This window comes from Eleutherodactylus coqui, chromosome 11, assembly GCF_035609145.1.
Source record: "Eleutherodactylus coqui strain aEleCoq1 chromosome 11, aEleCoq1.hap1, whole genome shotgun sequence".
NCBI lineage: Eukaryota > Metazoa > Chordata > Amphibia > Anura > Eleutherodactylidae > Eleutherodactylus > Eleutherodactylus coqui.
In genome coordinates this window covers 20,057,814-20,077,085 of record NC_089847.1, presented here as the reverse complement: position 1 = coordinate 20,077,085, position 19,272 = coordinate 20,057,814, and the positions used below count along the sequence as shown (strand labels likewise).

General features: G+C 41.5%; 1 protein-coding gene across 1 annotated transcript in view; it reads left to right on the top strand.

The window, feature by feature from the left end:
• The first annotated feature begins 5,094 nt into the window (after positions 1–5,094).
• The window catches only part of HSD17B2 (hydroxysteroid 17-beta dehydrogenase 2), a 45,245-nt gene continuing 31,067 nt past the window's right edge, over positions 5,095–19,272 (top strand). The window contains exon 1 of the mRNA XM_066582822.1: positions 5,095–5,604. Within this exon, the coding sequence (XP_066438919.1) occupies positions 5,334–5,604 (271 nt within the window). The 5' untranslated portion in view covers positions 5,095–5,333. The remainder of the gene's footprint in view (positions 5,605–19,272) is intronic.

Sequence of the window (19,272 nt, the reverse complement as noted above, 5' to 3'; positions counted from 1 at the left end):
TGGGTGTGAAGGGGGTGTGAATCAGACCTGCCCCCTGATTGGCTCAGCGCTGAGCCAATCAGAGGCATGCCTCACTCACACCCATTCATGAATTCATGAATGGATGTGAGCCAGACCTGCCCCTGATTGGCTCAGCGCTGAGAGGCAGCAGTCACTCACCCATTCATGAATTCATGAATGGGTGTGTGAGTGAAACCGGCCTCTGATTGGTCAGGGCTGTGAGCAATCAGAGGCAGATCATTCAGCAGGCGGGGATTTTAAAGCCCCGCCGGCTGAATAGTGCCAAGAAGCAGTTCAGGAGAACTGACAGCGGCCGCGGCTGGACTCCGGCTGCAGCGGAAAGGTGAGTATACAATTTTTTTTTATTTTAACACATTTTAGGATGAATTGCAGGGAAGGGCTTATATATTTAACCCCTTCCCGACAATTCACCCCGCGCACGCCGGCAGCCCATTGCTTTCAATGGAGCGGCTCTATTGCCGCTCCATTGAATTCAATGGGCAAACATCGTTCTTCTCTGCCACAGCTGTTACAGCTGTGGCAGAGAAGAATTATTTGTCTTCTATATGTTCTCAATGGGGTCGGCGCTGCTGCCACCGGCCCCATTGAGCGCATATACAGAAGAGAACAGGAATCGCAGATCGCAGATAGGTGCGATCTGCGATTTTTTGTTCTATAATTTATCGGACGAGCGCATAAAAAGCGCTCATGTGTCCGATACCATTGCAAAGCAATGGTTTTATAAAATCGCCGGACGCATGCGCATGCGCAAATCGCGGCTAAAAACGCCCGTCTGACTAAGGCCTTATAGTAGTTATATTCTTGTACATAGGGGCAGTATTATAGTAGTTATATTCTTGTACATAGGGGGCAGTATTATAGTAGTTATATTCTTGTACATAGGAGGCAGTATTATAGTAGTTATATTCTTGTACATAGGGGCAGTATTATAGTAGTTATATTCCTGTACATAGGAGACAGTATTATAGTACTTATATTCTTGTACATAGGAGTCAGTATTATAGTACTTATATTCTTGTACATAGGAGGCAGTATTATAGTACTTATATTCTTGTACATAAGGGGCAGTATTATAGTACTTATATTCTTGTACATAGGAGGCAGTATTATAGTACTTATATTCTTGTACATAGGAGGCAGTATTATAGTACTTATATTCTTGTACATAGGAGGCAGTATTATAGTACTTATATTCTTGTACATAGGAGGCAGTATTATAGTACTTATATTCTTGTACATAGGAGGCAGTATTATAGTACTTATATTCTTGTACATAGGGGGCAGTATTATAGTATTTATATTCTTGTACATAGTGAGCAGTATTATAGTAGTTATATTCTTGTACATAGGGGGCAGTATTATAGTAGTTATATTCTTGTACATAGGGGGCAGTATTATAGTAATTATATTCTTGTACATAGGAGACAGTATTATAGTAATTATATTCTTGTACATAGGAGCATTATTATAGTAGTTATATTCTTGTACATAAGGGGCAGTATTATAGTAGTTATATTCTTGTACATAAGGAGCAGTATTATAGTAGTTATATTCTTGTACATAGGAGGCAGTATTATAGTAGTTATATTCTTGTACATAGGGGGCAGTATTATAGTAGTTATATTCTTGTACATAGGGGGCAGTATTATTATAGTAGTTATATTCTTGTACATAAGGGGCAGTATTATAGTAGTTATATTCTTGTACATAGGGGACAGTATTATAGTAGTTATATTCTTGTACATAAGGAGCAGTATTATAGTAGTTATATTCTTGTACATAGGAGGCAGTATTATAGTAGTTATATTCTTGTACATAAGGGGCAGTATTATAGTAGTTATATTCTTGTACATAGGGGACAGTATTATAGTAGTTATATTCTTGTACATAGGAGGTAGTATTATAGTATTTATATTCTTGTACATAAGGGGCAGTATTATAGTAGTTATGTTCTTGTACATAAGGGGCAGTATTATAGTAGTTATATTCTTGTACATAAGGGGCAGTATTATAGTAGTTATATTCTTGTACATAGGGGACAGTATTATAGTAGTTATATTCTTGTACATAAGGAGCAGTATTATAGTAGTTATATTCTTGTACATAGGAGGCAGTATTATAGTAGTTATATTCTTGTACATAAGGGGCAGTATTATAGTAGTTATATTCTTGTACATAGGGGACAGTATTATAGTAGTTATATTCTTGTACATAGGAGGTAGTATTATAGTATTTATATTCTTGTACATAAGGGGCAGTATTATAGTAGTTATATTCTTGTACATAGGGGACAGTATTATAGTAGTTATATTCTTGTACATAGGAGGTAGTATTATAGTAATTATATTCTTGTACATAAGGAGCAGTATTATAGTTGTTATATTCTTATATATAGGGGGCAGTATTATAGTAGTTATATTCTTGTACACAGGGAGCAGTATTATAGTAGTTATATTCTTGTACATAGGGGGCAGTATTATAGTAGTTATATACTTGTACATAGGGGGCAGTATTATAGTAGTTATATTCTTGTACATAGGGGACAGTATTATAGTAGTTATATACTTGTACATAGGGGGCAGTATTATAGTAGTTATATTCTTGTACATAGAGGACAGTATTATAGTAGTTATATTCTTGTACATAGGAGGTAGTATTATAGTAATTATATTCTTGTACATAAGGAGCAGTATTATAGTTGTTATATTCTTATATATAGGGGGCAGTATTATAGTAGTTATATACTTGTACATAGGGAGCAGTATTATAGTAGTTATATTCTTGTACATAGAGGACAGTATTATAGTAGTTATATTCTTGTACATAGGAGGTAGTATTATAATAGTTGTATTCCAATCCAGAGCTGCAACCAATTTTGACAATAATGTAATAAAATACCTGAAAGGGAGGGGATTATACGTTTCTACAACAGATTCAATGCCATATTGGACTTTGATTACAAAAGCACATGCAATGCGGTCACTTCACATACATGTAGTGTAGTATGATCAAAATACAGTGGCCTAACATGTCACACAGTCAGTATATTTCCTATATGCGAAAACATGAAACTCTTCGTGCTTCTCACTATTTAAATAAGCTGAAGTCAGCAGAGTCAAAAAGCGATTTTTTTTTCCATGAATGACTCGGCCCTAACTAGTCTATTGCAATTGAAAAATAAGTGAGGAAAATCGGAACAGATCACGGTGTCCTAGCATAGCTGGGTCATATTAGCACAGCACAAAATATGTCATAAGTTTGCCAAATGGACTTCATAATACCAGCAATGTTCTGAAGAGGCATGAAAAATACTCATTTTTCATAGCAAAAATAACAGTAATTCACCTAGCAGATTGCAGAGCAGCATACCTCCATGAACTGAAGTGGTTCGGTACCTGTGAGTAGGTGGCTGTGGTAAAGCTACCACTCCAAATATGTCTTGATAGCCGGAGGCGTCTCGGCCATGCTTGGGGGTTGAGGTTTCACCAAAGCTGGAGTTCCAGAGGTAACAGACCCCAGAAATACCCTATAGCCAACCTGCAAACGATATGCTAAAGGTGTTTAAGTGTAGCTCCTGTAGGTCTAGTTTAGAGAACCCATTTAATACACCTAGCATGGAAATGTTGAGGTAACCTCATCTATCAGGCAGCGTGGTGATCGGTTAAAAAGAGACATGCTACCAGGATCCACCATTGATTACAGCTGATCACCCAGCATCAGGACACCTGGTCTTCTGACTTAAAGGGTCTGTCCAAAGTGGACAGTCCCATTAAATGAATTTATTGATGACAGTGTAGCAGGGCGACAGTCTGCCCCTGCTACAATTAGCCTAAGGCCAACCCTATTAAAGTCAGTGATGTAGACTGTAATAGTAAAGTTCGCCACTATAAACAGAGATTAATGCCAGAGACTCACCAGGCTATGTAAATGGACGAGGAAACGCTAATTGAGCTTGGGACTTTTCTTCATTCACGCGATTTTAGGACACGCACGGGCGACTGTAAAAACACATATGCTCGTGTAAATGAAGCCTAAGGCTGGGTTCACAGAGGGTGGATTTGCCGCGGAAATTCCATCCGGAATTTCACCGCGGCAAATCCACCTGCGGCCGCTAATCCCGAGGTGAGCCAGCCATATGGACGAGATTTTTAAGAAATCTCGTCCACAGGGGACGGCGAATCCACCGCGGCAAAGCCAGCGCTGCAGCACGGATTCGCCAGCCGCTGCATGCCCATTCCTTTTTTTTCCTGTTGCGGCCACGCTCTTCTTTATGGGAGCACCAGCTGCAACGGAAAAAAGCGTGCGGCCAAGCCGCTCCAAAGCCCATGACTAAGTGTCACGGGTTTTGAAACAGCGCTTTCCCGGCGGAAATCTCGCAGTTTTTCGCTGCGGCCAAACCGCGAGATTTCCGCCGGGAATACGCCGTGTGAGAACCCAGCCTAAGGCTGAAAAAAGACCAATGTCTTTCCAGTTTAGCCTATTATCTCCCAATATTGATCCAGTCGTCCCAGTGATAATCGCTCCCGTACTTTTACACCAGAGCCACCATCACTCAGTGAATAAAAACGGAGCCGGCTGGGAATCGTTCCAGCCCACCCGCCTCCATTCACAGTAAACAGGCTGTCGTACATAGATGAATGACTGCCTGTTCACATGGGCTGATCGTCGTTCGGTTTTAATCCCTGTATAAGTTGAACGATAAGAGAGCGAATGATCATTCATTCGCTGCAGGCATTTACACTGGACAACAGTCGTTCAGATCCTGGCGATCCAACGGCAATCTGAGCGACGATCAACCGCGCATAACGGCCCATAGTCGTACTATTCATTCACTTTCTTGGTGTGAATGCCCGCTAAATATCTTCATTTGTAAAGGGTATTTCTACAGAAGTATCATCGGTAAGCAACGCCATATCTGTCAGTGCAAACTATGGGAGCTCCTCATCCACCGGGACTCGGTTCTAAGCATCTACTACTCCCTTCGATAACTTTGCCTGTTGCTTTTCTCCAGTTCTCAGTGACCACTCCCTCGTCCTGTATCTCAGATCCTCCTGCTGATTCTTCCTCCCCGTCAGGTCTTGTAGTAATGAATGAGTTATCTAAACTTCTTTGTACAAGTGAGTGAAGTCTGGAAGGAGGAGTCCGTTACCCCACAAAGGGGGGGTAAGAAAAAGCATAGAGACCTAAAAAGAGGTGGGAAGACAATTAATATTTATAGCAGCAAGTTTTTAACGACTCCTACAATTTATCCCATTGAATGAAGTGTTCCTGAGCATTGTCATAACTGGCAGCGTGACTCTAAGAGTGTGGAAATGGTCCAGTGTGACTCTGCGCTCTCGTACGTCGTACTCAGCGCTCTCTTCACCGGATTAGTCCTTCACAAATTAATCAGGAACAAGGTGAAGATAGAAAATGCTGCTGTGTCTTGTCTGCTGTCCTTGCTCTTGCTGGAGATCATCTGCTGCTGCGTCCTCTGCAGCCGCCTGGGTCTCACCCTCTTTATCGTGGCGTGTGCCCTCTATTACGTCTCCATACCTGTGCAAAGGATGCTGACGGCGGAAGACAAGAGGGTGCTCATCACAGGTAAGAGGTCCCCGCTCCTAAAACGTACTCTACCCTGTGTTCTTCACTGATGCCTTCAGTCATTGCATGAATAGCTATTGCTTTTCAACCTATTGCACAAGTATGAAATCCTCGATGATGTATCAATTGCTTTTTAAGATATGTTACGGAATTTCCATAAACACTCAGTCCCTTTATGGGACCTATACTAATATATTAACACTTTAACTACCAGACATTTTTCGGGTTTTTGGAATTTTTTTTTCGTCCCTGCTTTCCAAGAGCTAGAACTCTTTCATTTTTACGTTAACATACGGATGCTTGTTTTCTGCGGGACGAGGTGTATTTTTAATGGTACTGTTTAATGTATTGGAAAACTTTTACAAATGTTTAAGTGGGGTGTAATGGAAAAAAAAACACAAATGCACCGTTTTTCGGGGGGGGGGGGGGGTTGCTTTTGCAGTGTTCAAGGTGCAGTGAAAATGATATGTTAGGTGCAGTCGATGAGTCGGCACCAATGGAGGTGTGTGTGTGTTTTTGGGGGGGGGGGGGTGCTTGTTATTTATGGGATGAGCTGTAGTTTTTATTGCCACCATTGTCGCATACACATGACTTTTTAATCACTTAGTATTCCACTTTTATTGGGAGAGGGGGTGATGAAAAAAAGGCATTTTTTGCATCATGTATTTTTGTCTTTTGGTAGCATTTACCATGTGAGATATATGTAAAATGGGAAAAGATTTTTTTTTCATATTTTCATTTTTTTTTACATATTTTTAAGATTTTAATTCCCTTAAATTATATATTATTTTTTGCTTCCCTTAGGTGACTTGAACTTGTGATTGTTTGATTGCTTCTACAATATACTGCAATACTTCAGTATTGTAGTATAGTGTACTTTTTACATATTTACTGTCATAGACAGGACCTAATATAGTTAAATACATGGCAGCGCTGAAAGCCTTCACAAAGCCCAGAGCTGCCATAGCCACCATCAGCATCCCACGATCTAATCACTGGTGGGCTCATGGTGAGTCAGAGGGCTTCCCTCTAGTTGCTATGGCATGGTCAGAAGTGACCGTGCACGTAAGCTGTCAAACCGCCACAATCGAAGCTACCTCAACTGAGGCTGTTGGCGGTGGGTGTCAGCTATCAGAAACAGCCAGCACCAGCAGAGTATGCAGCGGCTTCACAGTCCGTTTCATATACACCCAGCAGCTTTGTAACGCAGATGTACGTTACAGAGGGGGAAGTTATTACGGAACTGCAGAACATGGGGCAGCACAATGGCTTAGTGGTTAGCACCATTACCTAGGAACACTGGCATGAAAACATGTGCCGGAGGGGAACCCTCTGACTCACCATGAACCCCATTTGCGGGATTATGATGGCAGCCCTGGGCTTAGTGAAGGCTTAACCATAATAAGTCCTGCCTATGACAGTAAATATATAAACATGAAAAGTACAATAGACTGCAATACTGATGTATTGCAGTATATTGTAGAAGCAATCAAACATGTCATTGCTGCATTGAGGGCTATGGGTTCAACTCCCAACAATGATAACATCTGTATGAAGTTTTTACGTGCCCCCAGTGTCTATATGGGTTTCCCCCCAAACTCCAAAACATACTAATAGTTTACTTTATACTGTGAGACCCGGAGTTTTGTACAGCGCTGTGGAATAAGCATGGGCTATGTAAATGTGTAAAATAAATGCCAACTCCATTTGTTTAACCCTTACTAATATATTAAGGAGTTGCCTAATTACTAACATATCAGATCTCCTCATATTGTAGTGAACGACAGATGCAGTAATTGCGTTTGAAGAGACTTCATTGATAGATTAGGAAATTGCATTAATATCAATTCCCTTTCTATGACCTATAGTTTAAGCAAAAACAGCAATTCATATACTGGGGAATTGCATCTATATCGATTGCCTGAAGTGAAATGACGCTGGTAGGTAAGAGAATTGCATAAATAACAATTGCCTAATGGACCTACTATCATATAACACACATTATTGTATGGATTTCAGTACTTCTAGGTCTCAGTCAGTTGCATAAAATGTACTTTACTTTGGTGTCCCAACATTGACATATTAGGGAATTGCATCAATACCCTGTTTCCCTGAAAATAAGACATACCCTGAAAATAAGACATATCATGATTTTCCAGAATTTTTGAGGATGCAAAATGATTTTTCAGGCTTTTTTTTAGGATTCTTGAAATATAAGCCCTACTCCAAAATTAAGCCCTGCTAAAAGTTAATTTAAAAAGTTAATTTAAATAGTGTCCAGGCAGCCATACATGTAAAAAAGTTAAACCTTTTTGAACAAAAATTAATATAAGACACTGTCTTATTTTCAGGGAAACACGGTAGCTATTGATTTTGGTGAAGCTACATAAATATGTTCTAGAAGTAGATAAATTACAATGCTTTTAGCAAATGTACAAAGCTACAACAAGGTGGTGTGTACAAAGCGTCACCTCTGAGCGATTCTTCACGGCTGGGCTCAGGCATTGCATAAATAACAATTACCTTTAATGAACCTAAGTATCAAAAACAATTGCAAGAAATCTGTCCCCATAAAGTCTGACCTGGGTTTGCTTTACAAGCGGCAGAAGACAGTCTGTTTGACAACACATCGAAATTCCCTTAATCCGGCATCCAATAATCTAGAAATTCTGAAAGTTCAACACAAGACCAGAGGTGTGAAACCGGGCAAGGGGGCCTGGTACAACGTGATGGGGACAGATTTATATTTGCATTTTATTTTGGGTTGTTTTCTTCTATTATCACTATTCTTACAAGCAAATGCTATTTTCTTTTCTACTACTGTCTAATGATTCAGAGAACCCGATTATCTGGCATTCATACTGATAGCGCTGGATTAGAGGACTTTTACACTTTTGAACATATTTCTGGTCACCATTCGTCTATATATGTTCTAACGATTTTAGGATGTATATAGACATCCTCACTATATGCTATGTATGCAGCAGGCTCCATGCACTGCGAATGTCAGCGGGTTTTGACAGCCAACACCCACCTATAACAACTGCAATTGTAGATAACTCCGATAGCTGCTTTTAACCCTTTAAATGTCTATGTCTATTCTGATAGCAACACTTAAATGTCCCAAATCACAGGGTGCCGTCCAGATTTCTATCTATCTATCTATCTATCTATCTATCTAGATCATATCTCTCTCCATTTATCTATCTATCTATCTAACATCTATCTATCTCCTATCTATCTATCTATCTATCTATCTATCTATCTATCTATCTATCTATCTATCTATCTATCTATCTATCTATCTATCTATCTATCTATCTCATATCTATCTATCTATCTCCTATCTATCTATCTCATATCTATCTATCTATCTATCTATCTATCTATCTCATATCTATCTATCTCATATCTCTCTATCTATCTATCTCATATCTATCTATCTATCTCATATCTGTCTATTTCATATCTATCTATCTGTCTATCTCATATCTATCTATCTATCTATCTATCTATCTATCTCATATCTATCTATCTATCTATCTATCTATCTATCTATCTATCTATCTCCTATCTATCTATCTCATATCTATCTATCTATCTATCTATCTATCTATCTATCTATCTATCTATCTATCTATCTCATATCTATCTATCTCATATCTATCTATCTCATATCTCTCTATCTATCTATCTCATATCTATCTATCTATCTATCTATCTCATATCTGTCTATTTCATATCTATCTATCTGTCTATCTCATATCTATCTATCTATCTATCTCATATCTATCTATCCCATATCTATCTATCTATCTATCTCATATCTATCTATCTATCTATCTCATATCTATCTATCTATCTATCTATCTATCTATCTATCTATCTATCTATCTATCTATCTATCTATCTCTCATATCTATCTATCTCATATCTATCTCATATCTATCTATCTATATATCTCCTATCTATCTCTCTCTATCTATCTATCTATCTATCTCATATCTATCTATCTATCTATCTATCTATATATCTCCTATCTATCTATCTCATATCTATCTCTCCATTTAATATCTATCTATCACATATCTATCTATCTGTCTATCCCTTTGTCCGTATATCCTATCTATCTACCTAACTCAGTATGTAGTGCATATTCCGTGGAATCCCTGGAGTCCTCTGCTCACAGATCCATGATTTGCTGCGGATACATCATGTACTTTCCAAGTACGGTTCAACTGCACTTCTGCCTACAGATGATTATGTAAATCAGGTCAGAGTAACATGATATTTACTTCCCTCTTCATATTTTTCAGCTTCTATGATTGTAGGTATTTTCTGTACAATCACTCAGCATATAATAAACCAGGAGAGGTTCTTGTAAACAGCTTTACATTTTACAACTTGATCCAATTCTCTTGGTCTAGAACCCTCGAGTCAGCCTGCCTTACACACTGGTCATCATGTCGCCTGAACCTGGGGATTTTGACAGGACTGAACGGCCATCTAAAAGCCCTTTTATGTGGGCCAATAACTGTGAACGAGACTCTCATTTATCAGCTTATTGCATCTTTTGTGCGGCCTAAAAAATAATCGTTTTAGGCAGCACATCTCCCCATGTGAATGGGGGATGTGCTGTCACCATCAATTAAAGGGACAAACAGTTGTATGAGCAATCCCCTAATAAGAGTCTGTGGGGAAATAGTCTGGATCACTATATTCGGCACACATTAATGCCGATAGACGGCCTGCCCTAATAGGGTGTTAAAGGGGTTGTCCCGCGCCGAAACAGGTTTTTTTTTTTTTAACCCCCCCCCCCGTTCGGCGCGAGACAACCCCGATGCAGGGGTTAAAAAAACAACCCGCACAGCGCTTACCTGAATCCCGGCGGTCCGGCGTCTTCATACTTACCTGCTGAAGATGGCCGCCGGGATCCTCTGTCTCCGTGGACCGCAGGGCTTCTGTGCGGTCCATTGCCGATTCCAGCCTCCTGATTGGCTGGAATCGGCACGTGACGGGGCGGAGCTACACGGAGCCGGCATTCTACACGAGCGGCCCCATAGAAGACTGCAGAAGACCCGGACTGCGCAAGCGCGGCTAATTTGGCCATCGGAGGGCGAAAATTAGTCGGCACCATGGAGACGAGGACGCCAGCAACGGAGCAGGTAAGTATAAAACTTTTTATAACTTCTGTATGGCTCATAATTAATGCACAATGTACATTACAAAGTGCATTAATATGGCCATACAGAAGTGTATAGACCCACTTGCTGCCTCGGGACAACCCCTTTAATGTGTATTAGATGTGTGACTGCCATTTATTGGGCAAATGTTGGAAAGTGGTTCACCAATGACCTAACAGACTTCACTGATGATACGTCTGGTTTATACAATGATGACGATAAAGGCTGCGATCAAATCATGGGTGCACATTTTCTGTATGGATGGAAGGCAGACCTCACAATCATCCGGAGGACACAAGAAATCTTACTATGGTTTTAAAGGAGTTTTCCAGGACTTCGATTTTAATGCCCTATCCTTAGAATAGGTCATCAATATCATACCGGGGGGGGGGGGGGGAGGGGGAGATGGGGCGACTCTTGACAATTATCTGTTTGAGGAGGCCGGAGCACTCTGGCATATCCATTGTATACCAGGCATATTGCCTTTATTCTGATGCAGTGCCTTGTATTGCGGCTCAATATCATTTACTTGAATGGTGCCAGTGTAGTAACCCGGAGGGTCCTACAGGGTAGTCAATAGAGTTAACAAGTGAAATAGGTGGAGACAGAAGTGGAGCAAACCCATAGTGAAGACTGGGACTAAAAGGCCTGTGGAGATACCCTGGTCTTAAGGTGCTTAGATTGGATATGGTAGATAACAGGAGGTGCTACCACCCAGATTAAACCACTGATGGTCGGAGGGTAGGATATGCTAAAAGTAAAATCTGCTGTGTAGGCGCAACTCTCCGGAAGTTCCAATGAAGGTACCAAAATGATTAGATGAATATCCAACTTCTTGCTTTATTTAGAATATTAATATTTAAAATCCAACTAATAAACGCGTTTGGGGGTGAACCCCTTCATCAGTATTGCTGGGATGACTAACAGTACATGGGCAATGGCAAAACATGTATGACTATAACACGAGGGTGCAGTGAAGAAAAACAGATAAAGGAAGGACAAAAATAAAGGAGAATAGAATCAAAAACGTAACCTCATTAGTTACATCAAGCCTGGGAAAGTGAGCTGGATGGAGTAGGAAGTGAGTCAGCAGACCGGGAGAAAGTGGGGGAAACAAGAGGAAGAGGTGGAGTTAGTCGTTGACGGAGGTAGAGAGAGGCAGCAGATGGAGGAGCTGCCGCATGTTACAAAGTTACCGGAGATTGTGAGTTGGAGGAGAGCGTTGGGAACAAGGAGCAGTGAGGAGTAGTAAGCTGACACCGCCCGTAGTGGGACCAGAGTATTTTTCAAACCTGTTGGAAGGAATCGGAGTCAGGGCAGAACCTGCAGAAGCTGGACAGAAAGTTTACTTCTTAATCGTGAGTGAAACTTGTCCCTGCATAACTAGCAGACAGAGGGAGTTCACTGTATTTCCTCCATCCCTCTACCAATATTTATCTGGAGCAACCCCCAGATAACTTAGACTGGCGGGCGCGTCTTTCCTAACCAAGTGAGAGTTAAAGAAACAATGCTTGTTATACCTGTTACCAAATAATTTGTTAAAGTTATTGTTGCTTGAGAATCTCCAAAGTGTGAACTGCTTTGTTAACTCTTCAAGTGCTGAGTAAACTGTGTACCTTCAGTTTACCCTAAACTATGTGGACTGGCTTCAGTTATTTACCCACTGAAAACGCAAGACCACCCCTAAAGGTACTGGCGTCACGATCTGACATTACCCAAACTGCGTAGCAGTCCATTGCAATCCCCCTACTGCACAAGTAGCCCTTTTAGTCGGAGTCGCCTCCACCGTGACCACGCGTCCATTTAGTACATCCACTCAGGCTACCCCTTCCCCTTCTGCTTGTTGCATTAGTAGAATAGAAGTAAATACTGCCAGGGGTTGACTAATGTAGATATATCAGATATGATAAGTAGAAGACAGATTCTTGGACAGCAGCAAGACTCTTCCCGTTCTTACAAGCATTGTGCCTCCAGAAGCACAACAAACAAAGGTGAGTGTGAAGCTATCTGAGGCTTTCTAAGGGCACTTCTACATCATTGAATCATGTTAATATGAATGATTAGCGCTCCATGTAAACATAGCCAATGATTGAATCATAATTCTTTCGCTTATCGTTCATCATTCCTTTTATGCAGGCATAAAAATAATTGCAAGTTGTTTGCCAGTCATTGCATGTAAAAGGCAATTGTTCATTCATCCGCGGACCATTCCCAGGCATTTCCAGACACCCCTGACAGCCCAACAATGGACTGAATGAGCTATCATTAAAATTTAATTACCAACGTGTAAACAGATGTCGTTTGAAAGCCAGTGACACAGTTGTCACTCTCTTGTTCCAAGAATTCATTGCTCCATGTAAAAGGATCCTAACAAGCGCATCTTTGGTCACGAACATGCAGCACTATATTTTTTCTTCTTTTCATTCATTTGAATGGGACAGAGCTGCACAAAGGCCATGTCACCAATATATGTGCAAATAAGGGAGATGGAACAATACCTCTGCAGCGCCACCTATTGGATGGCAGCATTCCTTCAAATCAATGTACAACTCTTTAAACAAGTCTTTAAAACAATGATTGGGAATAGTAAACTAAGCCAGAAAACCATACAGACAGGTATTTCGGGGTGTTTGCCCCTCATTAGTGTGCAGTAGGTTTCTGGGGTCTCCACATCCCTTTCTGGGTGCTCTCCTTGGGGAGCGACGATGCACTCCCCTGACTCACTCACCTGCTAGGTGTCTCCACAGCCCTTCTGTGTGCTCTCCTTGGGGAGAGACGATGCACCCCGACCCACTCACCTACCAGGTGTCTCTAGACACCTTCTGGGTGCTCTCCTTAGGCCTCATGTCCACTGGTAAAATGTAATGTAAAATCCGTAGCGTTTTTCCCGCAGCGTGATCCGCGCCCCATAGGGATGCATTGGACACCCGCAGGTAGTTAAATACCTGCGCATGTCATTTTCCCTTCAAGCGCGGATTGCGTCTGCAGGAAAACACCCGCGGCATGCTCCATTTTAGTGCGGGTCTCCCGCAGGCTTCTATTGATGCCTATGGAAGCCGTCCGGATCTGCGGAACACCCGTACCTGAATTTCTGCTCTCCGGCGTGGTTACGAGGGAGAGCAGGAGTTCAAAAACAAAATGGAGTGCCCGATGCATGCGCGGCACGCTGCCAGAGTGCCGAGCACATCCGCCGGGCCGAAGAAAGCATATCCGGCCACGACAAAGGGAAGATCCGCAGCGTCCGGACAGGTGAGTTTAATCTTATTTTTAGCCTCATGTCCCCGGGAAAGGAGGGACCCAATGCGGTATTCTGCATGGAGAATCCGTGGCGGGCCTGATTTTCCCCGTGGACATGATGCCTTAAAGAGAGCCAACACCCCTTCAAACCAATAAATATGACGTCACAGGCTGAAGAAGCTGCAGCCCTCAAGAGATTGCTACAGACCTTTTTTGTGCTCATCGTGCAGGTGCCACCATCAGTTCTCCACTGATCTAATATTGATGAACCTATCCTAGAATAGGTTATGAATACCAAAGTCTAGAAAACCCTTTTAACTTAGAAGACTTTGTCTAAGTGAACACTGAAGTCTGGCCAGTGCGTTAGTTGATACAGTGTATAGTTGAGGTTGAGGCCCCTTCAAACAGTTGATCATGGGGTTCCCAAGCATCAATTCCCCACTTAGCTGATATTGATGACCTAGTCTAGGATAAATCATTGATCTCATAGCCCTGGAAAACCCATTTAACTTAGAAGACTCAGTCTTAGTGGACCCATCATGGCAAGTGAGGTTACTCTCGTATGGCCAGTGTATTAGGCAATACAGTCTATGGTTGAGGCTCATTTGAACAGCAGATCATAGGGTTTCCAAGCATCAGTTCCCCACCTAGCTGATATTGATGACCTATCCTAGAATAGATCATTGATCTCAAAGTCCTGGAAACCCCCTTTAACTTAGAAGACTTGGTCTTGGTGGACGCAGCATGACAACCAGGTTGGAGGCCTACACTTCTATAGCCCCATGCATGTCTCCGGGTTGAACCGTAAAATAAATATAAGGCATTGCTTGCATAGACTTGCTAACTTATGTTTATAACACAAGCCACAATGTCATGCTAGACCCATCGCACAGTGGATCCCATTGGTTTATAAAGGGTTGCGTCGGGGTTGAGTTCTGCTTCCCGTAAACTCTGATGGAACTTCCAACGGAGCTTCTCGAAAAACAAAACCAATGACTCCATAGAATAATATTTTACCCTGAACGCCTTAAATAGTTCTATTTTATTAAAACTCATAAGTCAAAATCCGTCAATACGTTTCATACACATGATTTACAGCCCGGCAGTTTTCCTGCGTTTGAGGGTAATGGCGGTATTTGTATTAATCAGTACCCAGAGCCACGATTTGCATTTCACCTCATAAATAACTGTTGCCAGGGGAGCCGTCTGCGCGTTATAACTTCCACGTGTGCTGATCTCCGGTTATTTGATTAACAGTGGAAGGGATTACTGGAGTGTCAGCGTTAAATTACACCGCTTAACTGAACATGGCTCATATCGCGGGAGCCAGATGACTTGTGGTGCGGAATTTAACCCTTTAGCTGCTACACGGATGGCTCCATTCTTAATAATATATTGCAAAAGATGCTTCCGCCTGCCTTCCATGATGGTTCCGCCTGTCTTCCATGATGGTTCAGGAATGATTAGTAACCACTTGCTTCCTGTCTGGGGGACTACCGGCTACGTATACTGAAGTGCTCACAGGAAGTTAGGCAAACATTAGATTTTGGTGCAATGTTTTTAAGAGTTTTTAGAAGTAGAACACCCGTCGTTCTTTTCCATAGTTATTAGCTTGCTATCATCAAGTTCTGACTTGATAAATTATTGTCCCTGAACAGTGAGTCGTAAAGAGGAGGATGTGCCGTATCATCACTCATGGTCGTCCATGGTTATTAATGTCACTGTTAAAACACTTGTACAATGTGTACAGATGGAAATAACCAAAGACAAAGGTCTCTCTGCCGTGAGCTCTAAACCTTGAGGCTTTTATCTGAATAGGAATACGAAGAGGAACAAGAAAAAGTTTCTTAGTAGCTACCTTTAGGCCAAGGCTACATGGCTGCACGGATCGGAGTATCGCACCGGCTTCATCACATGTAATATATATTGAATGCACACTTTATCAGCGACGCTGCCCTTTCCTGTATGGAAACTATGTCCATGACCCCAGAGTACAGCATAAAATTACGTGACAAGTTTTCCATGGATCAGTTTCAGTGAGAATCCACATTGAATGGGGAAATCCATCAATCTGAGTGACTTCCAACAAGACTTGGTCATCAGTGCTAGACTAGCCATGCCAGGATTTCACTGCCAACCAAGTGGGGTTTTCTCGAGAATGGTGCAATTCTGTTGAGTAGTGGAAAAACATCATCTGGTCAGATGAATCCACATTTCTGTTGCTCCGTGCTGATGAGAGGTCAGAATTTGGTGCAAGCAGGATGAATCGATGACCCCTTCGTGTCAGGCTGGTGGAGTAATGCTGTGGGGAATGTCTTCTTGGCCCACCCTCGGTCCTCTGATACCTGTGGATGAACACTATGATGATTTGCTGCAATTTTGAAGGCCAAAGTAGGTCCAATGCATTGCTAGAAGTGTCTGTTCTGTGTAAGTGAAGATGCTATTGGATGCTTACAGGATGAAAATGGTGAATTTGTTAAAAATGATTTTGAGAAGGCCGAACTTTTAAATTCCTATCTTGTACCTGTTTTCTCTCAGAAAGGAGATGGAATGTCAACTGATCTTCCAAGTGGTATTGGGGGAATAAAAAATGCAGGCTATCTGTAAGCAGAGAGATGGTGAGGGAACACTTAGCTAACTTAAATGAATTCAAGTCTCAAGGTCCAGATGAATTACATCCTAGGATACTAAAGGAAGCAGCAGAGGTAATTGCTGAACCACTCGCCATAATCTTCGAAAATTCCTGGAGAACAGGAGAAGTCCCAGAAGATTGGAAAAGGGCAAATTTCCCTATCTTCAGGAAACTACAGGCCTGTTAGTCTAACTTGTAAACCGGGAAAGATCTTTGAACAAATTATTAAGCAGCATATACGCAAGTACTTGAATAAAAATGGAGTAATTAACCAGAGCCAGCATGGGTTTGTAACAAACAAGTAATGCCAGATGAATCTAATTTCCTTCTATGACAGAATCATTGACTGGGTTGATCAGGGAAATCTCGTGGATATAGTATATCTTGACTTTAGTAAAGCATTTGACAAAGTATCTCATACCATACTTATTGAAAAAATGACCAAATATGGGATTGACAAGGCAACTGTTAAGTGGATTTACAACTGGCTTAGTGATTGTACTCAAAGAGTGGTCATAAATGGTTGCACATCCAAGTGGAAGAATGTATCAAGTGGGGTACCACAAGGCTCTGTCCTAGGCCAGTGTTGTTCAACATTTTTAAAAATGATCTGGAGGAGAGAATTGATGGGAAACTGATCAAATTTGCTGATGACACAAAGCTAGGAGGGATAGCTAACACTAGGGAAGAGAGAGTATTTAAAAAGATCTAGAAAAGCTTGCACAGTGGGTGGCAACTAACAGAATGGTATTTAACAAGGAGAAATGCAAAGTCCAACATCTGGGCAAGAAAAATGAAAAAAGCACATGCAGAATCGGAGGAATTGGGCTTAGCAGCAGCACATGTGAAAAAGACTTGGGTATACTAATAGATCATAGACTGAACATGAGTCAACAATGTGATGCAGCAGCCAAAAAGGCAAACACAATTCTGGGATGTATTAAGAGAAGCATAGAGTCTAGATCCCGTGAGGTAATTATCCCCCTCTACTCTTCCTTGGTGAGTTCTCCTTCAATAGAAGTGTTCAAACAAAGGCTGGACAAATATCTGTCTGGGATGATCATGGGGTTGGACCCGATGACCCTGGAGGTCCCTTCCAACTCTACCAGTCTATGATTCTATGGTCATGTTGCGACTCACAAATTGTCATGTCTATGACACAGCAGTAGGAAGAAGTCCAGCGGGATAGATGGGTTCTCCCTGTCCTAGAGGAGGTGCAGACTAACTTTTTTCTTTGCTTTGCCCTGAGGGAGACACTTTAAAGGGTAGAAATTATCCACAAAATGGCAAATTTTGTCAACTTGACTTAGTGCGGCATCACTGTCCCATATTCAGAAGTCGCTTTGATAAAGCTGGCTGACAACTATGCAACCTGTAACAGTACCCACCAGTGCCCACATTGGTTGTCACCAAGATTCCCCATAAACAGATATGACTGAGACTCAAATGTTTTAGCAAAAGACTGTGACTCAAACACTCAAACTGTGACTGTTTTGGGGTGTAGTGCCCTTTAAAGGTGAAAGAAAAAACTGCAATTGTCAGCAAGGGGAGAGATGGTGTCCTGTTGGGAGTGCAGCGCAAAATATATTTTTATAGACCATGTTTAGATGCCTCAGCAGTCCTGCCGTACCTCATTCTCCTTGCCACAGGCCGTCAATGACTCCCGAATAAAGAGATTGTCCATAAATCCCAGGCAAAGTCTATAAAAACCAATGTTCCCATACGCCATAACTAAAGGAAATTGTATTTCTCTTTAATGTACTTTTGAAAGTTCCACCAGCTAAACCATTACATCAAATTGTCCTTTGCTATTTGAATATGTTAGTCCTTTGCTATAACCGCTCCTCTGCCGTCCGGCCGCTCTCATTTATTGACCTATTATTTAAAAAAAGACGTTTATGATTTTTATATATTAAGAAAAATATTTAAAAAAAACAAAAAAGCCAAAATTGTGAAGAGAAGGAAAAGTTTCTAGGTCAGGAGCCTATTGACAGTGGGGGTGAAAGCCACTATCACAAAAATTCCAAAGGTATTAAAAATTTGCCAATTCTTTAATGTTTTGCTAAACTTTCTTGAATACCTGGAATATTGTATCCTCCTTAGTCCTTACACAATAGGGAATATTTTCAAAAATGAGCATGAATGCAGGTGATACTCGTGACTATGCAGAAGTCCCCATACACCACTCTGGATTGGAGCAGCATCAACACCTGGCAAACCTGGACAGAGGTCAGGGCCCAATAAGTCTGTGAAGGCCAACTCAAGTGGGATCATCTGGTTCACCTTCTTTAAAAAGATGTGGATACAACTGACTTTGAAGGCAGCACTGCAAGAAGCTAAGTGCTTGCTGTTCCGCCACCCACTGCTTTCTCAGTCATGCAGGCAGGACAATGATGTAATTGCGCCACCTGCGTTGTTCTGCATGGTCCTGAGCAGAAGTGGCCAAGGCATAGTATGAAGGATGCCATGGGTGCGTGATGAAGGTGAGTGTGTCTATTACTTTATTGTTGGGGCACAGTGCGGCCTTATTAACTGCTCAGGGGACACAGTGAATGCACAATGGAGCCTAAAAATTACTAATGGGGTAGAGAGGGGCCTATAAGTTATTAAGAGTGC